General features: G+C 50.2%; 1 protein-coding gene across 5 annotated transcripts in view; it reads right to left on the minus strand.

Moving 5' to 3' along the window:
• The window catches only part of EFR3B (EFR3 homolog B), a 152,249-nt gene that overhangs the window by 110,351 nt on the left and 22,972 nt on the right, over positions 1 to 18,926 (minus strand). Inside the window, exon 1 of one of the 5 annotated variants that reach the window (XM_030555134.1) lies at positions 17,145 to 17,616. The exons of 2 other annotated variants lie outside the window; for them this stretch is intronic. In XM_030555134.1, the coding sequence (XP_030410994.1) occupies positions 17,145 to 17,184 (40 nt within the window). In that variant the 5' untranslated portion in view covers positions 17,185 to 17,616. Of the gene's footprint in view, positions 1 to 1,797; positions 1,845 to 17,144; positions 17,617 to 18,926 lie in introns of those variants that run through there. 2 more of the 5 variants (XM_030555129.1, XM_030555130.1) reach the window with 2 other exon arrangements.

An 18,926-nucleotide genomic window follows, 5' to 3' on the forward strand; every position in this document is an offset into this window, starting at 1 on the left:
GAAGCTTGGCAAGCAAGCATGGAAGCCTGGGCCTTTAAGATCTGATAGATGAAAGGGCACTGCCAACTGGGGGCTGGAGGGGGTCGGTCCCACATGGTATTTTATACAGTGGAGTCAGCAGAGACTTTTTGAAGACCCTCAATCTCTGTGATCCCAGGGCTTCTGATACCTGTAATTAAAACTTTTGGTCTGGTTTTTCAGAGGTGCTGAGCACTTGCAGCTCCCAGACTCCAGTGGGCCAGGGGCGCTCTGCTCCCAGTTATAGAGATGGCTCCAGTCTAGAATTAAGCGTCCTCTTATAAGCTCCTGGGAAAATAAGTTTGCAGCTAAGCTGCAGAGTTCAGATCCCAATCTGGATCCAGTGCCCAGGCCCATGGAGGAGGTGGGAAGGGAATAGCCCAAAATCAAACAAGACCCCAGCCCCTCCAACAGCCACTCCTGGGGGCAGGATACCTGCATGACCGGCTGATGCTCGTGGAGGACTCCAAGCTTTAGGGCATCCCGGGGCAGGTGCAGAGCTGAGAATCTAGAAATGCCGCGAGAGCTTCTGCAAATTAACAAGCAGCTTCAACCAGTCCGTTTCCACCCACTGGTGCAGTTTCTCGGAGGAACCAAGCAGGCCCGTGGAGAGACGTAGCTGGAATCCTGCCCCAGTCGGGTTGGCACCAACGGCAGACCCTTTCCTGTCACTGCGCCATAACCAAGAAAGCAGGGGAAGACGGTGCCTTGCCAAGCAGCGCACGTGCTGCCTGCATTAGCTCCTCCATCCTCAGCAAATGACCAGGGTCAGGGGCCAGAATCTAGGGTCATAAGGACGCCACCAGGCCCTTCTCAGCAGGTTTCATCCAAAGAACTCAGACAAGGATTCTTTATGGACAAAAACATCCCTGGGAGGTGGGGAAACATCACCTCATACCACCTAGTGCCTAGACAGAAAGGTGCCGACACAGAGAGGCAAAGCAACTAGCTCAGGCCACCAAACAAAATCAGCCGCACAGCCAGGACCAGAACCTGATTGCAGAAGTCCTTTATCCGGCTCCCCTGGGCCAATCCCCCAATATTACCTCCCTTAGGAGATTATCCCTATGGGCTAACACGTTCCAGGGCATTTTCCCTAATAGCTCGTTCCAAGCCGAGCAGCCCCGCACGCTGCAGGGAACCCAGCCAGCCCGGGGTCCCAGCCACCCCAAAAGCGTCTACACGAGTCAGAGCGGCCCCACGATCGGCGCCGCGATTTCGGTTTCTCCCCCAGACGCCGGAGTTTTCCCCGTGAACTTCGCAACGCGGCGGCCCCTGCAAGGAGAGCGCGCAGCAAAGCCAGCAACCTGTGGGGGGCTCCCGGCGGGTTCCCTCAGCCCTGGCTGGGGGGCAGGTGTGAGCCAGGGCTGATGCCCAGCCAGAGCGCGGCTCCCACCGCAGCTTTCCGCCCAGGCAGGCGGCAGACGGGGCCAGCGCACGCAGCAGCAATTTGGCTGGGGACGGAGCCAGACGATCAAGCTGGGGGGCAGGGAATCCCCCAGCCAAACCGAGCTGCCTTGTCCCCAGCTGAGCCTCGCCCCCCGGGACCGTCTGTGCGCCCAAGCCAGGGCCCGATCCCCTCTCCCCCAGCCCGGACCGGGCAACCTGCGGGGCCGGAACGCGGCGCTTGGAGCGATCCCGGGGCGCAGCGGGGGCGCACGGGGCACCTCTGCTCCCTCCCCGCGGCGCGGCCCGCCCCGCCCCTGGGCTCCAGCCTCGCCAGGGCCGGGGCGGGGGATGCGCCCCGGATCAGGACCAGCAGCCGCCCGGCTCTCTCACCGTACATGGCTCCGGCTCCCGTGGCTCCAGCAGCGGCCGCCGCCGGCGAGTGGGCAGGAGAGGGGCGGAGGAAGCATGAATGGAGCCGCGCGAGGCTCATTGAGCTGCGGGGAGAGCAGCCCCCGCCCCCGGGAGGAGCTGTCAATCCGGATCCGCCCCGCCCGGGGCTGCTGGCACACGGAGCATCCCACCCGCACACAAAGGGAGAGGGGCCCAGGCCAGATCCCTTCCGCCCTGCGGCTGGGCTCACACCCCCCATCACACCGGAGCATCGGGCCCGGGGCACACATCCGGCTCTCCCAGCTTTGCCCAGCCCCGGGCTGCACCTGCCTGGGATCAAATACAGCCCGCGTCCTGCAGTGCTGCCTAGGTGCGTGCAGCCGGGAAGGAAGATCCCTTAAGGCATGAGGAGATCTGGGTTCAAATTCCAGCTCTGCCCCACAGTCCCTGCGTGACCTTGAGCAAATCACTATTCTGCTGCCTGATGGGTTCTGTCCCACAATCCAGCCCTTCCTGAAGCTGGCCTGAGGTGTCTACAGGCCTCAGTTCCCTATCTCTGGCACAATAATCCTGCCTACTCTGCCCCTGCTGAGAGGATCAATTCAACTGATGTTTGTGAAGAGTTTTTCCATGGTGGTCCCTACAAGCAGAGGGACGGAGACTGCAGATCCCAGTCGGCAATGCACCCGCTTGGTGCAAGCACCCACTGGGACTGAAACCTGAACCAGCCCTGGCCCTGTATTTAAATGATGGTGCCCATGGGCCACATTGTAGAGCTCCATGCATTGTGCGGCCCTCAACCACTTCTCACATCCTGATTTGTGTTTACTCTGCTACAAACAAGACACCACTCCCCTCTCTCACTTCTATGCCAAACCATAAACCAGCAACACCTAGGAGACACAAAGCCCAGGGGGCTTTAACAGGAGAAAGTGTTATTTGTCCAGCAGGCAGTGACAGCCTCTGAGTGCTTAGCAACTGATTCCCAGGTCTGCCAAACACACCCCATGTTCTGTTCTGGAAAGAGACAGATAGATGGGATTCCCCTTTTCCATGTGAGATGGCTCTATCCCGCAGCACAGGTGTAGCCTTTCCCCAGAACAGCTGAGCAGACCTTCACCTACTGAGGATGCCCTTCGCCTGATCACTGCTATTCCCCACATCCTGGGCACCATCTGCTACACAAGTGGTATGTGTTATCATAGAATCATAGAACTGGAAGGGACCTTGAGAGGTCATCTAGTCCAGTCCCCTGCACTCATAGCAGGACTAAATATTATCTAGACCATCCCTGACAGGTGTTTGTCCAACCTGCTCCTAAAAATCCCCAGCGATGGAGATTCCACAACCTCCCTAGGCAATTTATTCCAGAGCTTAACCACCCTGACAGTTAGAAAGTTTTTCCTAATGTCCAACCTAAACCATCTTGCTGCAATTTAAAACCAGTCCTTGTCCTATCCTTAGATTAAGAAGAACAATTTTTCTCCCTCCTCCTTCTAACAACCTTTTATGTACTTGAAAACTGTTATCATGTCCCCTCTCGGTCTTCTCTGCTCCAGACTAAACAAACCCAGTTTTTTCAATCTTCCCTCATAGATCATGTTTTCCAGACCTTTAATCCTTTTTGTTGCTCTTCTCTGGACTTTCTCCAGTTTGTCCACATCTTTCCTGAAATGTGACACCCAGAACTGGACACAATACTCCAGTTGAGGCCTAATCAGCGCGGAGTAGAGCAGAAGAATTACTGCTTGTGTCTTGCTTACAACACTCCTGCTAATACATCCCAGAACGATGTTTGCTTTTTTTGCAACAGTGTTACACTGTTGACTCATATTTAGCTTGTGATCCACTATGAACCCCAGATCCCTTTCTACAGTGCTCCTTCCCAGGCAGTCATTTCCCATTCTGTATGTGTGCAACTGATTGTTCCTTCCAGACAGCTGCAGCGGCACAGGAGCCAGCAAACAGAGCTGTAAACAGGGGAGTTTCCAGGGGGAGGTTGCGGGGGAGACCAGGACAGAGGAACTGACAAGCCAGTTAAGGGATACGGTGGTGGTCTGGTGCCTGTTGGGGGCTTCTGCTGTTGTGACTACCAGGCGTCAGGTGGGAAGGCCATGACTGATACAGAGGTAGCAGTGAAAGACACAATGAGGATGACTGGATGTGGAAGCTGCGGCATGTACAGGATCCTGGAGGGGGCGCCTGAGAAGAGCTCTGTCTGCATGAAGTGCCGTCTGATAGAGCTGATGGAAGAGAAGATCCGAGGACTGGAGATGCAGCTGCAAACTCTGGTTGAGTTCAGAAGGGGGTTTGAGCAGATGATGGAGCACAGACACGAGGGGGCTGAAGGGATAAGCTCAGATGTGCAGATGGAAGCAGGACCAAAGAACTCAGAGGAGAGACTGCTGGGGGAGGAAAGTGGACGGTGGAAGCATGTGACTAAGAGAACCAGGCAGAGGAAAAGACGGGCCAGTGAAGGAGAAATAGAACTCAGGAACAGGTTTGCAGAGTTGGAAAATGAAGAAGGGGCGCAGCAAGTGGCTGCTGAAGGAGAGAGGGCAAGGAAAAAGAGAAGAGCTGATATTCCTGCAAGAGGAGGGGAGGAGTCAATGGAGGCAACACCAAATATGATCCCCAGGAGGATTGCAAGGGGGAATAGGAATCGAGAGGACTTGCAGCCAGCAGGTGCGGGGGATAGACCGGAGAAGCGCACTGTCACCAGGAAAAGGCAGGTCTACGTGATTGGAGACTCCTTACTGAGAAGAATAGACAGGCCTGTGACTAGAGCTGATCGGGAGAACAGAAGGGTGTGCTGTATGCCTGGTGCTAAGATACAGGATGTGGACCTGAGGCTGAAAAGGATACTAGCGGGAGCGGGGAAGAATCCGTTGATTGTCCTTCATGTGGGAACGAATGATACGGCTAGATACTCTCTGGAATGTATCAAGGAAGACTATGCCAGGCTGGGGAAGATGCTTAAGGAAATCGACGCTCAGGTGATCTTCAGTGGGATTCTGCTGGTTCCTAGAGAAGGGCGACAAAGGTGTGACAAGATTATGGCGATCAACAGATGGCTCAGGCAGTGGTGCTATAAGGAGGGCTTTGGGATGTACGGCTATTGGGAAGCATTTACGGACAGAAGACTGTTCTCTCGGGATGGACTTCACCTGAGCAAGGAGGGAAATAGACTTCTAGGATGGAGGCTCACCGACCTGATTAAGAGAGCTTTAAACTAGAAATTTGGTGGAGATGGTTGGGAGATGTTCGGGAGATCTCCACGCCGGAATTTAACCTTGAGAGGGAAGTAAACAAAGTAAGAGGGGATACAGCCGTGGACAGAAGAATTGGCATAAGGAGGAAGGGTAGTGTAGATAACAGGCTAACAGGTGATGTTGGTGGTAGAATGTCTGTGCCTAACAGGGTACAGAATGTGAGTGAAGCCAAATGGCAAAAATTAAGATGTCTGTACACTAATGCGAGGAGCCTAGGGAACAAAATGGAGGAACTAGACCTACTGGGGCAGGAAGTGAAACCGGATATTATAGGGATAACAAAAACATGGTGGAATAGTAGTCATGACTGGAGTACAGGTATTGAAGGCTATGTGCTGTTTAGGAAAGATAGAAATAAAGGCAAAGGTGATGGAGTAGCATTGTACGTCAATGAGGAATTTAACTGTAAAGAAATAAGAAATGATGGAATGGACAAGACAGAGTCTGTCTGGGCAAAAATCACACTGGGAAAGAAAGCTACTAGAGCCTCCCCTGAGATAGTGCTTGGGGTGTGCTACAGACCGCCGGGATCTGATTTGGAGATGGATAGAGACCTCTTTAATGTTTTTAAGGAAGTAAACACTAATGGGAAATGTGTGATCATGGGAGACTTTAACTTCCCAGACATAGACTGGAGGACAAGTGCTAGCAAGAATAGTAGGGATCAGACTTTTCTGGATGTGATAGTTGATGGATTCCTTCACCAAGTAGTTGAAGAACCGACAAGAGGGGATGCCACTTTAGATTTGGTTTTGGTGAGCAGTGAGGACCTCAGAGAAGAAATGGTTGTAGGGGACAACCTTGGTTCGAGTGATCATGAGCTAATTCAGTTCAAACTAGATGGAAGGATAAACAAAAATAGATCTGGGACTAGGGTTTTTTATTTCAAAAGGGCTAACTTTAAAGAATTAAGGAAATTAGTTAGGGAAGTGGATTGGACTGAAAAACTTGTGGATCTAAATGCGGAAGAGGCCTGGAATTACTTTAAGTCGCAGCTGCAGAAACTATCGGAAGCCTGCATCCAAAGAAAGGGCAAAAAAACCATAGGCAGGAGTTGTAGACCAAGCTGGATGAGCAAGCATCTCAGAGAGGTGATTAAGAAAAAGCAGAAAGCCTACAAGGAGTGGAAGAAGGGTGGGATTAGCAAGGAAAGCTATCTTAGTGAGGTCAGAACATGTAGGGATAAAGTGAGAAAGGCTAATAGCCAAGTAGAGTTGAACCTTGCAAAGGGAATTAAAACCAATAGTAAAAGGTTCTATAGCCATATAAATAAAAAGAAAACAAAGAAAGAAGAAGTGGGACCGCTACACACTGAGGATGGAAAGGAGGTTAAGGATAACCTAGGCATGGCCCAATATCTAAATAAGTACTTTGCCTCAGTCTTTAATAAGGCTAATGGGGAGCTTAGGGGTAATGGAAGGATGACAAACGGGAATGAGGATACGGAGGTGGATATTACCACATCTGAGGTAGAAGCCATACTTGAACAGCTTAATGGGACAAAATCGGAGGGCTCGGACAATCTTCATCCGAGAATATTAAAGGAACTGGAGCATGAAATTGCAAGCCCGTTAGTGAAAATTTTTAATAAATCTGTAAACTCGGGGGTTGTACTGTACGACTGGAGAATTGCTAACGTAGTTCCTATCTTTAAGAAAGGGGGAAAGAGTGATCCGAGTAACTATAGGCCTGTTAGTTTGACATCTGTAATATGTAAGGTCTTGGAAAAAATTTTGAAGGAGATAGTAGTTAAGGACATTGAGGTCAATGGTAATTGGGACAAAGTACAACATGGCTTTACTAAAGGTAGATCGTGCCAAACCAACCTGATCTCCTTCTTTGAGAAGGTAACAGACTATTTAGACAAAGGAAATGCGGTAGACCTAATTTACCTCGATTTCAGTAAGGCTTTTGACACGGTTCCACATGCGGAATTATTAGTCAAATTGGAAAAGATGGGGACAAAATGAAAATTGAAAGGTGGATAAGGAACTGGTTAAAGGGGGGACTACAACGGGTCATACTGAAGGGTGAACTGTCAGGCTGGAAGGAGGTTACTAGTGGAGTTCCTCAAGGATCGGTTCTGGGACCAATCTTATTTAACCTTTTTATTACTGACCTTGGCACAAAAAGCGGGAATGTGCTAATAAAGTTTGCAGATGACACGAAGCTGGGGGGTATTGCTAAGACAGAGAAGGACCGGGATATCATACAGGAAGACCTGGATGACCTTGTAAACTGGAGTAATAGTAATAGGATGAAATTTAATAGTGAAAAGTGCAAGGTCATGCACTTAGGGATTAATAATAAGAACTTTAGATATAGATTGGGGACACATCAGTTGGAAGCAACAGAGGAGGAGAAGGACCTTGGGGTATTGGTAGATCACAGGATGACTATGAGCCGCCAATGTGATATGGCCATTAAAAAAGCTAATGCGGTTTTAGGATGCATCAGGCGAGGTATTTCCAGCAAAGATAAGGAGGTGTTAGTACCGTTATATAAGGTGCTGGTGAGACCCACCTGGAATACTGTGTGCAGTTCTGGTCTCCCATGTTTAAGAAGGATGAATTCGAACTGGAACAGGTTCAGAGACGGGCTACTAGGATGATCCGAGGAATGGAAAACCTGCCTTATGAAAGGACACTCAAAGAGCTTGGCTTGTTTAGTCTAGCCAAAAGAAGGCTGAGGGGGGATATGCTTGCTCTTTATAAATATATCAGAGGGATTAATATTAGGGAGGAAGAGGAATTATTTAAGCTTAGTACCAATGTAGATACAAGAACGAATGGGTATAAACTAGACACTAGGAAGTTTAGACTTGAAATTAGACGAAGGTTTCTAACCATTAGAGGAGTGAAGTTCTGGAACAGCCTTCCAAGAGGAGTAGTGGGGGCAAAAGACATATCTGGCTTTAAGATTAAGCTTGATAAGTTTATGGAAAGGATGGTATGAAGGGAGAGCCTAATTTTGGTAATTGATCTTTGATTATTGCCAGATAAGTATGCCCAGTGGTTGGTGATGGGATGTTGGATGGGATGGGATCTGAGTTATTGCAGAGAATTCTTTTCTGAGTGCTGGCTGGTGAGTCTTGCCAACATGCGCAGGGTTTAGTTGATCGCCATATTTGGGGTCGGGAAGGAATTTTCCTCCGGGGCAGATTGGCAGAGGCCCTGGAGGTTTTTCGCCTTCCCCTGCAGCATGGGGCATGGGTCACTTGCTGGTGGATTCTCTGCAGCTTGAGGTCTTCAAACCACAATTTGAAGACTTCAATAACTCAGGTATAGTTTAGGGGTTTGTTATAGAAGTGGATGGGTAGGGTTCTGTGGCCTGCTTTGTGCAGGGGGTCGGACTAGATGATCACATTGGTCCCTTCTGACCCTAGAATCTATGAATCTATGAAAGTGGAGTGCTTTGCATTTGTTCTTATTGAATTTCATCCTATTTACTTCAGACCATTTCTCCAGTTTGTCCAGACTATTTTGAATTTTAATCCTATCCTCCAAAGCACTTGCAACCCCTCCCGGCTTGGTATTGTCCGCAAACTTTATAGGTATACTCTCTATGCCGTTATCTAAATCATTGATGAAGATATTGAACAGAACCTGACCCAGAACCAATCCCTGCAGGACCTCACTCGTTATGCCCTTCCAGTATGACTAGGAAGCATGGATAACTACTCACTGGGAATGATTTTCCAACCAGTTATGCACCCACCTTATAGTAGCTCCATCTAGGTTGTATTTCCCTAGTTTGTTTATGAGGTCAAGCAAGACAGTATCAAAAGCCTTACTAAAGTCAAGATACACCATGTCTACCTCTTCCCCCCTATCCACAAGGCTTGTTACCCTGTCAAAGAAAGCTATCAGGTTTTGTTCTTGATAAATCCATGCTGACTGTTACTGATCACCTCATTATCTTCTAGGTCTCTGCAGATTGATTTCTTAATTATTTGCTCCATTATCTTTCCGGGTACAGAAGTTAAGCTGACTGGTCTGTAATTCCCTGGGTTGTCCTTATTTCCCTTTTTTATAGATAGGCACTACATTTGCTCTTTTCCAGTCTTCTGAAATGTCTCCCGTCTTCCGTGACTTTTCAAAGATAATTGCGAATGGCTCAGCTATCTCCTCAGTCAGCTCCTTGAGTATTCTAGGATGTACTTCATCAGGCCCTGGTGATTTGAAGATCTCTAACTTGTCTAAAATAGGGAAAGAACTAGTCAAAAAATTACTCTGACTCTGATCCTACCTCATTTTCACAGACATTCACTACGTTAGATGTCCAGTCGCCAATCAGTATATTTAAGATCTCTCCTTACCACCATGTGAAGCTGGATCTCAGGGTCCTGCTACTGCTGCTGCCCACCTCCCAGTCAGCTCCGTGTAGCACAGAGCTGAGGTTGCTCCAAATTACAGTCCAGTAAGCACAAGCTTCCCATCACAGGTTAGTTCACACACAGGAAGTGGCAGACACTGGTTGGTACAGTCGGAACCATAGCTGGCACATTTTCCCAGAAGGCTTGAGACTCCTGGCCTGGGATATCAAAGTCAAGGACACTCATACTTAGCATTCATAGGGAGTATGATCTAATGGACAGTCTAGGACACAGGACACCTGGGTTCAGCTACTGCTCAGATACAGACTTCCTGTGAGACCTTAGGTAAGTCACTTAATCTACCCTCTGCCTCAGTTCCCCCAAATGGGGATGATGTTTCCCTATCTCCTCAAGGTGCTGAGGATAAAACCCATTAATGACAGCGAGGTGCTCAGATAGTAGGGGCCATATAAGAACCTAGGCAGATTGAAAATCAGGCCCTGTACACACCTGAGTTACTGAGTTCCCCCAGCCCCAGGTGAAGTCTTCAAGGAGCTGTGGGTGCTCAGCATCTCTAAAAATATCAGGTTCATGGCACTGTACACCCATCAGCAATCATATCAGAGAGTTACTGAAAGGACAGCTAGTAGGAGAGTTCTTTCCATCACAGAAGGCAGCTCCCCCTGCTGGGAACCTCACTATTACCTGACAAGATTGGACGAGACTGGCGGGCATTTGGTCTGGTATGGCTGTTGAACTTCGGTATTACTGAGCAAGCAGCAGTCGGTAAGGCAGAATAATGCCTGGCACAGTGGTGTAAGCAACTGAGAAGATCTCCCTCCCTCTCCATGCAGCCTAGGCAGGTAGTTCCCCACTAATGCAAGGCTCTGCACTGCCTATGGCAAAGGGTGTCTTGGTGAGAAGAGCAGGAGCTTGTGTCATTACCTATATAGGTCTTAGCCCAGGCCCACAATGTTTATGGCAGCAGCCATGTTTCCACCCTCCACCCACCTGGGGGCTGGCAGCAGCTTACCTGAGACCCTGCGCAGCCCCAATGCAAGGCTCCACCCCTGAGGTCTGATTGGCAAAGTCCCAAAGCAGCTGATTGGCCCACTAGCCCTACTTAAGCCAGGAGCAGGAAGTTGTCTGAACAACTGGGCTTCACCCTGCTCTGGACAGCATGCCTTGTGCTTTCTGCTGCCTGTTTTCCTGGCTAGATTTCCTGGCCTCCCAACCCGGCTTGACTCCTGGCCTCTGACTTGTGGTTCCCGACCTCCAGTTTGCCTCCTGCCTCTGACCCTGGTTCCTGACTCGTGGTTCTGATCTCCCCTTTGCCTCCTGCCTCTGACCTCCCAGTATCCTGACTCAGCCAACTCTTGACACCTCTCCTGCAAACTGCGGACTCTGGCTCCGACTGTTAGGTCTGGCTACCCACGACCCGCTGTGACAGCTTGGCTGAGAAGAGCTAGACCAGAGAGTCACACGTCCCCATCTTCCCACTTGCCCCCCTCAGCAACAGCAGGCTAAAAATCCAGAGAGGCAACTCTCTTCTAGAGGGGATTATCACTGAGGCTGTCTGAAAATCCTGCCATTTATTTAGGTATCTAAAAGGGAACTAGGTCCTTTTCCAGATCCAGGCCTTGGTACTCAGCATTAGTCTCATTACTCTCCATTGTTGGCAATAACCTGTGTGAACGTTTGAAAAATCCTTTCTCCAATCTGGAAAACACTGATTATTACATCCCCACCTTTCCCCCCTACATTGTCCCTCAAGTTTTTGTCTAGAACTGAATTCCCCCCTCTGCCTCCCAGCCCAAAAAACCCACATCAACAAGAGCTTCAACTGCTTATCCTACCAAGAGATCTTTGTGCCTTGTACAGCAGCATCACTGATGACGTCTGCAGCAGCCCAGCTCTGGGAACCAGGTTGGCTAGCGAGCTGCAGCAACTGCAGAGACAGCAGAAGATACCGTGCCCTTTTGTGCATCACCAGTGGCTATTTTTAAATGTTCGGCTGAGAGGGAGCAGCCAAAAAACACTGCTCAGGTGACAGGAGAGGCTGGAGCACAAGGAGGGAGGAGGGGGAGTTAACACATAAAGACAGATACAGGTTTGCTGTATTTCAAACCAACAAACAGGGCTAGATTCTGGAAATGACGGAAATTCTCTAGACATAGAAGAGGGACAGAGCACCAGAGATAAGGTAAGACCCACACACACCCCTTAGTGTGCCGCCACCCTGCCTAGAAGAGAGCAGCCGTAAGACAGTGACGGTCTCCCTTGTGCGGAGAGTCAGCAGAAGACACTCAGCCTGCGCATGGCAGATCAGGAAGAAGCACAATGGCCCAGTGAAAATAAGGTCCCTAGACCGCGCATGCTTGAAGATGACTAGGTAGGGGAGGGGGAAGAGGATGGAGAGAGAACTCAGTAGAGACAACCCAAACAGTTATGCGAGGGGAACTGGGATCCAGATCGCCAAAGCTGGGAGGCATTTGGGTCTGGAGTTCCTGACTGGACCTCCCTCTGATGCAGAAGAAATCCAAATGAAACCTCCACTTTGAGAGATGCAAGATGGGGAAACTGAGGCAGAGAGAGGCCACATGACTTGCCCAGCAAGGTACTGGCAAATCCTGGCTCCCACATCCACTGCTTTCCCAACTAGGCCACGCTCGCTGCCCGTGATGACTTGAGTTGGCCGTAGCTAACAAAGGCCCCACAGACGTACCATTGATAATAGTTCTCTGCACTGATTTACCCTTTGTCCTCAGGCAAAGTGAAACCCGAGCAGGCACTGGCGATCCGGAGCCAGCAAGCCAGAGTTCTCAGCAGCACTCTTACCAGAGAAGGGCCCAGGAGCTGCCAGTAGGACCCACACAGGGAAAGCGAATGAATCTTGGCTCTGGGCCATGGATAAACGGCTTTGGCTGGTAACTAGTGGAGCACACGATGGGGTTTGGTCTCTAGGTCTCCCTACCCTCAATGAGCATCACCAGCATTACCCACGGAAAGACAGGAACACACTCCTCACGCAGCTGCCACAAAACCAGTCCTTGTAACCCATTGAGCGCAGGGGCATTGTTCACTGTTGGTGCAACAGGGGAGGGCTGATGATTTGGCAGCAAGCACGATGGAGGTTCTAGGACAGACAAGGACGTATGTAATGTGTGCACCGGTGGGGGCTGGCTGCTGTGGCTCTGTCACCCAATGCACCAAATGCTGGTTATCGTAAGGAGCAGATGAGGGCACTTCAACATTTTTTATATATAAAAGTTGTAGCAAATTATCTGGCTCTTTTCCCACGCCCTTCATACCTCAATTGTCTTCTGAGACGGTAAGTTCTGTGGGGCCAGGGCCCTGTGTTCATATATGTTTGCACAGCCCCAGGCACAATTCCTGGTGATCCTGATTGAGACCTCTAGGGGAGGCACTTTGGTAATGTAAATATTAAATAATCATTATGCAACCCCTGAGTTCACATTGTATTACGCCGGGATATCAGCTTCATAGACTGAGAGGCAAATGCAAGCACCGCCCTTGAGGTGGCATTTCGGTCAGATCTAATCAGCTAAGTGGAGCCAGGCCAGGTCAGTAATGGGAGACTGAGCCCTTTGAGGACCTCTCCCACCATCTACATCTGAAAGGAAAGGCTGCAGGCTCCTGGCCTGAGATGAATGTCACTACCACCTGAACTGGGATCTAACCAGCCTCCCGAGCTGAGAAGTCGAGTGACAAACGGCAGACGAATGCCTTCAGCCAGAGAGCACGGACCTAATCCTGCCACGTCCTCCGTCCTGCTGCCTGTTTTGAGAGGCGCCATATGGAACTTTAATTCCCTTCTGGGCTGCAGCTACTGCATGGGGAGAAAGGACTTTGAGCTAAAGTCTTTGCTGCACTTTAATGGCGCAGCCCCCATTGCACTCCACTGGGAACGGGCCCATAGACTGCTGGCTCTGGGGCAGATTCTGGAGCCACCACGAAAGCCCAAAGGTAGCACGAAAGCTATCTGCCTTTGGAAGCACTCTGAAGCCAAGGCCTGGCCAGGGGAGGGAAATCTTGGCTTTTGCCCGCAGCAGCACTGAACGCAGACAGACTGCCCAATGCCCAGCTCAGCTCCCTCCCTCTCTCCCACGGACCGCTTGTTCATCGCGCCTATGACACAGCGAAGCACCAACAGGAACGCTCTGTGCTTCCAAACGTGAAGCTGAGAAACTGACACCCAGAAAACAGGAAGAGGTGAACCACGTCCTACCAGCCTTGCCACCCACAAGGAGCATGTCACCCCACTGGGTCCTCATTCATTTCAGGACCAGATCAAAGCCTTCTCTGGGCCTGATTCATCCTTGCACCACTGCAGGGTCAGAGCTCTGCATCGTGCTTATTCACAAGCGTAGGGGCTGATGTGGCTTCCAGCCTTAGGGCTGCTCTAAATTGTGCCTATGCATCAATAACCCCACAAGGTTTTGCAGGGCAGCAGAATACCCCAGCCATGGCACCTCGCTCCCTGTGATGCCCTCTGCTCATGGAGTCAGGGCAGGTTAGCAATATCAGGCCCGTCTCATGTGCTAATCACCAAGTGCCGAGGTGCAACTGGTGAAAATCTGGACATCCCGGCTGCCAGCAGACCACAGAAAACATAAGGGTTAGGTCTGATCAGTCATGAGAATCCATAGCTCTTCTAGCATTTATCTGTAGATCTCATAGCATTTACCAAGGAGGTATCAATATTCTGCAGGGGGGAACACGGGGGGGGAATGTGACATGCCCCAGACAGCAGGTCTTTGGCAGAGCCAGGCTCCTCACTCCTGCCTGTGGATGCTGGCTGGGGAAGGAATACTCCCTGCTAGGGTTTGCAATGCGACTTTGAGAGGGTGCTGGTTGGGAAGGGCAGGGAGTTGTCTCCGACGTCAACTTCTCATTGCATCAGCGCACGGCTCATGAAACTGCTTGCACCCGGGAGCAATCAACCGTACGGAGCCACTGGATACAAACCCTCTGCAGTGGCAGAATTTCTGGTCATCAACAGACATGGCATGAAAAGTGCTGCAGGGAGGCTGTTTGCAAAGCAGCACCCACTGCCTGCTGATTTACGGGCCTGCTCTTTTCTGATACTTCAGCACATCTTGCCCTTGGATATGTTTTGTCACCCAGCCAGGATTCGTAAAGAACTATTTCTTGAATTAAGAGAGGCTGGTTCCAGCAAATTAAGTGCTGGACCATCCTTTTCTAGGTTGTTTAAGCAGCATTTTCTTTGATGAGCATACAAAGCCATGTTCCATCACACTTTTAACTCATCTTTAACACTTTGGATCCTGCCAGTTACACAGGGACACATCTGGAGAGCAGCTTTGTGTGGCTTGAACGCGTGTCTCCCTCACCAACAGAAGACGGTCCAATAAAAGATATTACCTCCCTTGCCTTGTCTCTCTAATATCCTGGGCCCGACACAGTGACAACAACACAGCATATGCTGTTCTCAACAGTTAGTTTGTAAATTGGTCATCATCCTTCCTCCCTTCTCCCCCACTTGGCCATCACTTCTCCAGACTGTCCGGTTCTTTTAATCTTCCCCCAGCAGTCTGTCCCTCCAGCCCAGTGATACTCAGACTGAGGCTCGGGAGCCGCAAGTGGCTCTTTAATGCATCCCCTGCGGCTCTTTGCAGCACGATAGTAAAACACTGTGTGATTTAATTATTAACCAGTCTAAGTTATTAGTCAATGGGTATGTTTTTACTGTGTTATCAACCAATTGTAGTTGATAGAATAATAATGTTTGGTCAGTCATTTTGCTGTGGGAATTATATATGTATATATACAGAAATTATATACCAGCACATACTGGGGTGTATATAATTCTCCCAGCAAAATGACATTACATTTAAAGGAAGGCGGAGCTGGTCAGTTTCAGGCCTTCCCACTGACATGCCTAACCAGCTCCCTTCCGATGCTGAAACCCGTACGTGCCGAGGAACTCCGCACACCTCAGTGGGTGTGACCGATCAGAATGTAGCCCTGCATCCTACATAAGGCCAATCAGGGCTGGCGCTTCCATTTAGGCGACCTAGGTGTTCGCCTAGGGCACCAGGATTTGGGAGGGCGGCATTTTGCTGCCCTCGGCGGCAATTCGGTGGCGGGGGGTCCTTCCACGCTCTGGGTCGTCGGCAGCAATTCTGCGGCTGGTCCCTCACTCACTCCGGGACCCGCCGCCGAAGTGCCCCGAAGACCGGGAGCGCGGAAGGATCCCCCCGCCGCAGAATTGCCGCCAACGACCGGGAGCGCGGAAGGACACCCGCCTAGGGCACCAAAAACCCTGGCGCCGCTCCTGAGGCCAATCAGAACTGGCCATGTGGAACTTTGCCTCCTTGTCAGCAGGGAGTCAATGTCTGCTATAAAATCATGGATCGCACTGAATAATTCCTCTCCATTGTTGGCACTGACAGGGTCTCACCACCTTCCTGCTCTTAGATATAATGCTTCCTAATACACGAGAACAGCTGGTAGCCTGATGGATACTTACAAGCCTCAGAGACTGAACTCCCATCCTGCAGCTCAAAGCCCCAGGCCGCTGCCTGGTGAACTCCAGAGACTGCTCTGCCATGCGAACGCGCAAGCCCTTCAGACGTTCTCCCCAGCAGAGGGCAGTATCAGACAAACCCATTTCTGCTACTGCGGAGTGGTACTCCAATCCCAACCCTGGAAAGGGTTTGAAACCAGATTCAAACGTGTAAGGAGACACTCATTAAAACACCAATCGGGGAGGGGAATCTGAAAGGGCTCTATCATGGGGACTTCCATGTAGCCTCTGCCATGACACACTGATGACTGAGATCCAGTGGCCTGCATCCATTGTAGTATTCGGCCACCACTTGTGAACAGCATACAGAGAGCCTATTCCATGGGACGCTCAATCCTGTGACACCACATGGAGGAAGCCAGGCTTCCTGACATAGCTGCTGCTCCTGCCAAACCTAAACTAAAATTAGACACCACTTTAGTTTCTCTGGAGATAGCCACTCTCACGTGCTCTGGGGTCAGACCTTCCCTGAGCACTTAATAAACCTACCCTCTATTCTGAAGAAGACGACATGAAACAATGGAAAATCTTGTTTGTTCCTTCTGGGGTTCAGCCAGGTGGGGAGAGGGAAGTTGGATTCACAGCCATTTCATTATTATTATTTATATGATCGTGATGCCAAGAATCCTCTGCTGAGATCAGGACCTCACCCTCCTAGGTGCCATATAAACAGAGCAGGAGCAAGCCCCTGCCCTGAAGAGTTTACAATCGAAACAGACAAGACAAAGGGTGAAAGACGGGAGATTATTGTTCCCATTTTAGAGATGGGAAACTGAGGCACAGAGAGACTGTATCCAGGTCTACACTACAAACTTACATCAGAATAACTACGTCGCCCAGGAGTGTGAAAAATCCACATCCCTGAGCGATGCAGTTACACCAACCTAACCCCCACTGCAGACAGAAGAACGTCTCCAATTGGCACAGCCACTGCCTCTGGCAGAGGTGGATTAACCATGTGGATGGGAAAAGCTCTCTCACCAGCATAGTAGCGTCTTCACTAAAGTTGCACCAGCACAGCTTTTTAAGTGTAAACCTGCCCCAGATGACTTGTCTGGGATCACACAGGGAGTCTGCAGCAGAGCCGGGCACAGAACCCAGATCTCCCAGGCTGAAGCCTGGGCCACAAGCCCATCTTTCCTCTCCTGTCTTCCAGCATGTGTTCATCTGCGCCCAGACAATACATTACCATTGCAAACGTGATGGTCCGCAGCAGCTCTGCAATCCATCAGGCAACTTCAGTGCAGGGATGCTCCTTCAGCCAGGACAGAGAGCTGCAGGAGAAGTGGCTGCGTCTCCTGCCTCCACAGAGACCAGAGCTCTCACGCTGCAAACTGCACCCGCATAAATCTCCGCCCCACCACACACACAATTTGCCTCCTGTGCAAAAACACTGTCACCGCTGGCTGCTCTAATTTCCCAGCTCTCTGCTTTAAGGCTCCTGTTATTCTGGCTTTTTTCTCCCTCCTCCTGCCTGTCTGTTTGCTCCCTTCCTCCCAGAGCCACTGTTTATTTCTTCAGCTGCCTCTCAGCTGATTCTGTAACCCTCTAATTCTGGCTCGTCAGGAATACATCCCTCTCCCTGGCTCATTCACTTGATCTTTTTCTCTCTCTCTCTCCCTCTCTGTACTTTCTTTTGATCTCTCCCCAGAGCCTTTCATTTCGTCTTGCCTCACACTATGAAAGGCATCAGTATACAATTACCAGCTACTGTCTGTGGCTTCTCCTTCCCCTCCCCATCTCCTCTCCATTTGTCTCCCTAAATCCTTCTTCTAACCTTCCCCAGACGCTGGCCTTCCATTTCCTCCTCACAGGCAGAGAGAAGCCAGTGGAGGTTTCATTGGTTAAAGGTGCCATTAAAATTCCGCTGTGAACACTCGAGCAGAACAGCCCCGTTTGTCAGCACCGCACACCTGGCTGCAGCCGGCCAAGGTCGAGACACCGTAAAGGCCTTTGGCTGGCCATTTTGGGGGAGGCTTAGCCTCCCCTGGCTTCTTATACACGCTGCCCATGGTAAAGGGGCGTGGATTCTCAGAGCTTGGCAGCATAGCATTTTCTAGGAATCAAGTTCTTTTAAAGGGCTGCAGGTTGGGTGCCTCTGAACCCCCAGACAAAGGATTTTTTTCTAATTGGGCCCATGGCCTTTTATTTATTGACTGCTTCTTTCTGATGGACAAAGTAGGCCTAAGAAGAGGGATGGTGGGGGGCGCAGTTTTAACCTATCAGGAATGGCCAGTTTAAGCCTCCTGGCTTTGCATATGCACCATGCACTCCTGCAGGATAACTGAGGAAGCGAAGGTGCCCAAACTTTTCCTAGCGAGTTCTCTTTGACATTAGAGTTAGAGGCGGCTAAGGGGTGACTTGATCCCTGTCTAGTAGTACCTACGTGAGGAACAAATATTTGGTAATGGCTCTTCAGTCTAGCCGACAAAGACACATCACAATGCAATGCCTGGAAGCTGCACTAGACAAATTCAGACTGGAAAGACGGCATTCATTTTTAACAGGGTAAGTCACCACTGGAACTATTTACCACGGGCTGTGGTGGATTCTCCGTCACTAGAAATGTTCAGATCCAGATTGGATGTCTGTCTAAAAGCTCTAGGAATTATTTGAGGGAAGGTCTCTGACCTGCTTTGGGGCCGGGGTCAGACTCAATCACAGTGGTCCCGTCTGGCCTGGGACGCTATTAATCTAAACAGGTGTTAGCAAAACCAAAGTCGAGATCATCTGACTAAAATCCCTTCTCCTAATAGCTCCACTTTCACTCTCTAACTCTTGTGGTGTCAACACTGCACCAGCTCCCCACTCCTCCCAAGCCCGCACAGGGCAGGCGAAACCTGGATTTCTAGTGGAACAAACAACAAATCAAGCCAGATTTTATTATTTTTACCGAGTTTCTTTTCAGACCACCAAAAAGCAGCAAATAAAAAAAGGGCACAAGCTCCATTTTCCTTGTCATGTCACCTTT

This window comes from Gopherus evgoodei, chromosome 3 (assembly GCF_007399415.2).
Source record: "Gopherus evgoodei ecotype Sinaloan lineage chromosome 3, rGopEvg1_v1.p, whole genome shotgun sequence".
Classification (NCBI taxonomy): domain Eukaryota; kingdom Metazoa; phylum Chordata; order Testudines; family Testudinidae; genus Gopherus; species Gopherus evgoodei.